Source organism: Nelumbo lutea, chromosome 6 (assembly GCF_056320005.1).
Source record: "Nelumbo lutea isolate HS-2025 chromosome 6, American lotus-T2T, whole genome shotgun sequence".
NCBI lineage: Eukaryota > Viridiplantae > Streptophyta > Magnoliopsida > Proteales > Nelumbonaceae > Nelumbo > Nelumbo lutea.
In genome coordinates, this window is record NC_142689.1 from 16,139,894 (window position 1) to 16,143,104 (window position 3,211).

The 3,211-nt window shown below is 39.8% G+C and overlaps 1 protein-coding gene across 1 annotated transcript; it reads right to left on the reverse strand.

Moving 5' to 3' along the window:
• Positions 1–516: 516 nt before the first annotated feature.
• On the reverse strand, positions 517–2,586 carry LOC148847584 (uncharacterized). Its single transcript, XM_088952360.1, has 4 exons — positions 2,038–2,586; positions 1,763–1,939; positions 1,443–1,629; positions 517–884 (listed from the first exon to the last, which is right to left on the reverse strand). The coding sequence occupies exons 1-4, from the start codon at positions 2,245–2,247 to the stop codon at positions 766–768; spliced, it is 693 nt and encodes a 230-aa protein (XP_088808486.1). The 5' UTR covers positions 2,248–2,586; the 3' UTR covers positions 517–765.
• Between the last annotated feature and the right edge of the window lie 625 nt (positions 2,587–3,211).

A 3,211-nucleotide genomic window follows, 5' to 3' on the forward strand; every position in this document is an offset into this window, starting at 1 on the left:
CATTACAGCATTGGAACAATATTCTCATTGCCATACTAGAACCATTCAAGGCAACCCGTCTTCGTTTCTTCCATCCATCGTATTCATTACTCAATTAAAATTTATATCCCTGAACCATTTGAGTCACAACCACATGAAATGAATAAAGCCATGAACATATACCAACAAATTCAACAATGACCATTCATTCATACAAGGACATTTCCAAGCACTCCCCCAGGCCCCAGCAGGCCAGCACCAAGCTTTAACTTCATTCAGAAAGAGGGAACAGGGAAGTAGTGAAACGGTGGAAACTTCCCTTCATGTGCCTTTTCCATACAGAAAAGCAATAAACATTTCCCATTTCATCCTTCCATGTCAGCAGAACCCCAAGAAAATAAGAAACCCTGGAGGAAAAGCCAGAGACTTTTGTTGCAGACTGTCACATCTGGTAATGTGCATTAAACACTGCTCTCACACTGTATAAAATAAAAACAAGTGCAGGAGATTCACCAGATAGAGGTTAATATCAAGATAGACAGCTAAAGGAGTATAATTCCTTACAGAATTTCCAAACCTTCATTATTAAATTTTACAAAGCTTGCAAAACGAAAAGGAAACACTCACACATACACCCCCCATACTATAGTTTACCTTTCAATCCTTTTCCTTTTCTTCTTGAGCAAAACCCCAAATGATTATTGACTTTTCTTCCTTCTCTAAACTATGAAACTTGTTATTTTCTTTACATCATATTCATAAAGATACAATAGAGATAGTGAGAACTTAGTATGTCCAATCTTGAGGCAAACCCATTTCAGATGAAAGTTGAAACGCTTCCTGCTTCTCCAAGGCTACCTTTTTATTGCAGCTCTTATGTTGATTTTCTTCTCCAGTTTTCCCACCTGTCCAAAAAAACATGTCTTTTGTAAGGATACCTCTGAATATTTTATGCATGTATAGATTTAGAAACTAGTATATCCAAAACCAAATCAGAAAACCCATAGAGTTAATTCTCTTAAAACATAAACAAGCTCTTAAACAACTAGTCAAAGCAAGCAAGTCTCCTTAGAACAAATAATAAATTAAATCAAAGAAAAAAACATAAGCCCATGTTCTAAATGGGCCTTGGCAATAACAGATTTACACGTTTCACTCCCTCCGGAGTATGTGAGAAGGGAAAGAAATAAAGATATATAATAAATACAAAACCATAAAATCAGTACAAAAAAAAAAGAACACTGAGATCATTAAATTAGCAAAAACACACTCAAAAACTCACTTGAGCTACAAAATTTTAGCAGCACAAATAAAAAAAAAAAAAAAAAAAACTTTAAAAAAGGAGCACATGTTAATAATACAAGCTCAAACATAGATAAAACTGTAAAGAAGTAACGGCACCAGTAGAATGAACACTGAAGGAAGGGAGGGGAAGAATATTTCAATGTATAGTTTCAACTTACTCTGTTTCTTCTTAACATCAGCTGTAGTTGCAATGCGAGGGAGGAAAACCCCGGTACCTCCGTATTCTCTCACTAAACCGCCCATCCCCGACCCGTTTACCTGAAACGGCAAAAAGCGGTTTTGACCCTGGTTTTGCTGCTGCTTCTGCAAGGACCTGTCTCCGGGTTGATGCACAGAACTCTCAACCTGCAAATAACCCAAAATGAAGACAAAAGAAAACCGAGAACCCATTAAAGATGAAAAAGGAAGGTCTCGAAAACACAACCCAGAAAAGAAAATCAATAAAAAATCGCTTCTGAGATTTCCTGTAAGCTTTTACCTGAGCATGAACCGGTTTCATAGGTCGATACTGGTAAACCGGTCTCGAACCGGCAGGAAAACCCTCGTTGCCAGATGAAAAAAGATGGTGGCCAGCAGTAGGGCCCCTACCAAACCCAAAGCTAAACCCGGTTCTGGGAGGAGCAACAGCACCGTACCGACCTTGCCGTCTAAAATACTAACAGCCCAGAAGAAAAAAGAGAACATAACCAAGGTCAGAAAACCTAGCCAAAAGGAATCTAGTAAAAGATAATGGATCAGTAGAGTTAGTAGAACCTCTAAGTTTGGGGGTAAATTTGGCGGGGGATTTGCAACAGTTTGGTTCCGTTCAAGCAAAGCGAAAGTCGCGAGCTGATGAGCGAGGTCTTCCATGTACGTTATCTCAGACGGAAATTCTGGGCTAAACTTGGTGGATACTTCGTCGGGGAAAATGTCAGAAGGAATCCAGAGTTCTCCGTCATCCAGGTTGGGAGGAAACTCCGCCATTACTACAGCACAGAACTTGAACTTGAGAGGGAAGAGAGAAACAGAGCAACAAGAGTAAAACTCCGCCAGATACAGCGGCGAGGTTGGAACTAAGAACCGCTAGAAATGGCAGAGAGCAGACAGAGAGAGGGAATTTCAAGGGTCGAAACCAGGATTTACAGCGGGAGAGTGTTCGCCGGAAACGAGGTGAAGAGAAATAGTGAGGACTGAGAAGAGGGGATTTCAAAACGACGTTACGAATTTTTCTCTCTCTAGAGAGTAGAGAGAGAAGGGTGTGTGTTCGTAGAGAGAGAAAGAGGACGCACTAATATCAGATCTTTTTCTGATGGGACCGTACTCACGTGACAACCCCTAATGAGCTGTATTAGTATCCTACTGAATGTACGTACCCCATTTAATTCCAACCGTTGGATGATAAAAAGTTTTGGATCTGCTTCCTAGAAATTCATCTAACGGTTAAAATTCCACAAATGATCTGACATCTTTGCCTCGCTGATGCCCGTCGTACCGTATTACTCGCCGTCCCTCTCTCTTCGACTCTCCACTTCTCGCTCTGGCTTCTCACCTCCCACTCCCTTTCGCTGTCGTTTTTATCATGACGGAAATGCCCTCCTATTAATTGCAAATATATAAATATTAAACCCGGAAGGATATATTCGTAATTTTGGAAATAATGTCGGTTGGTAACCACCATAACAGCTTCTCATGACCGCAGGTGAGACGGACCCACTTACAAAGGTGTCCGGTTTACAAAAGCGAATTTAACTGGCAAAATTTATTATTATCCAAAAAGTATAATGTTAAATGTCTCAAATACCCTTTAATCGAAGTGCTTGTTTTGAAACTTAACCTAGAAGTAACATAGCAGAATGCTCAATCGTATCCTTGTTTGGTTATCCTCTTACGTGTTTATCGTATCCCTACAAAAATCAATCATTCGATACAAATAAATCAGTTTATGATA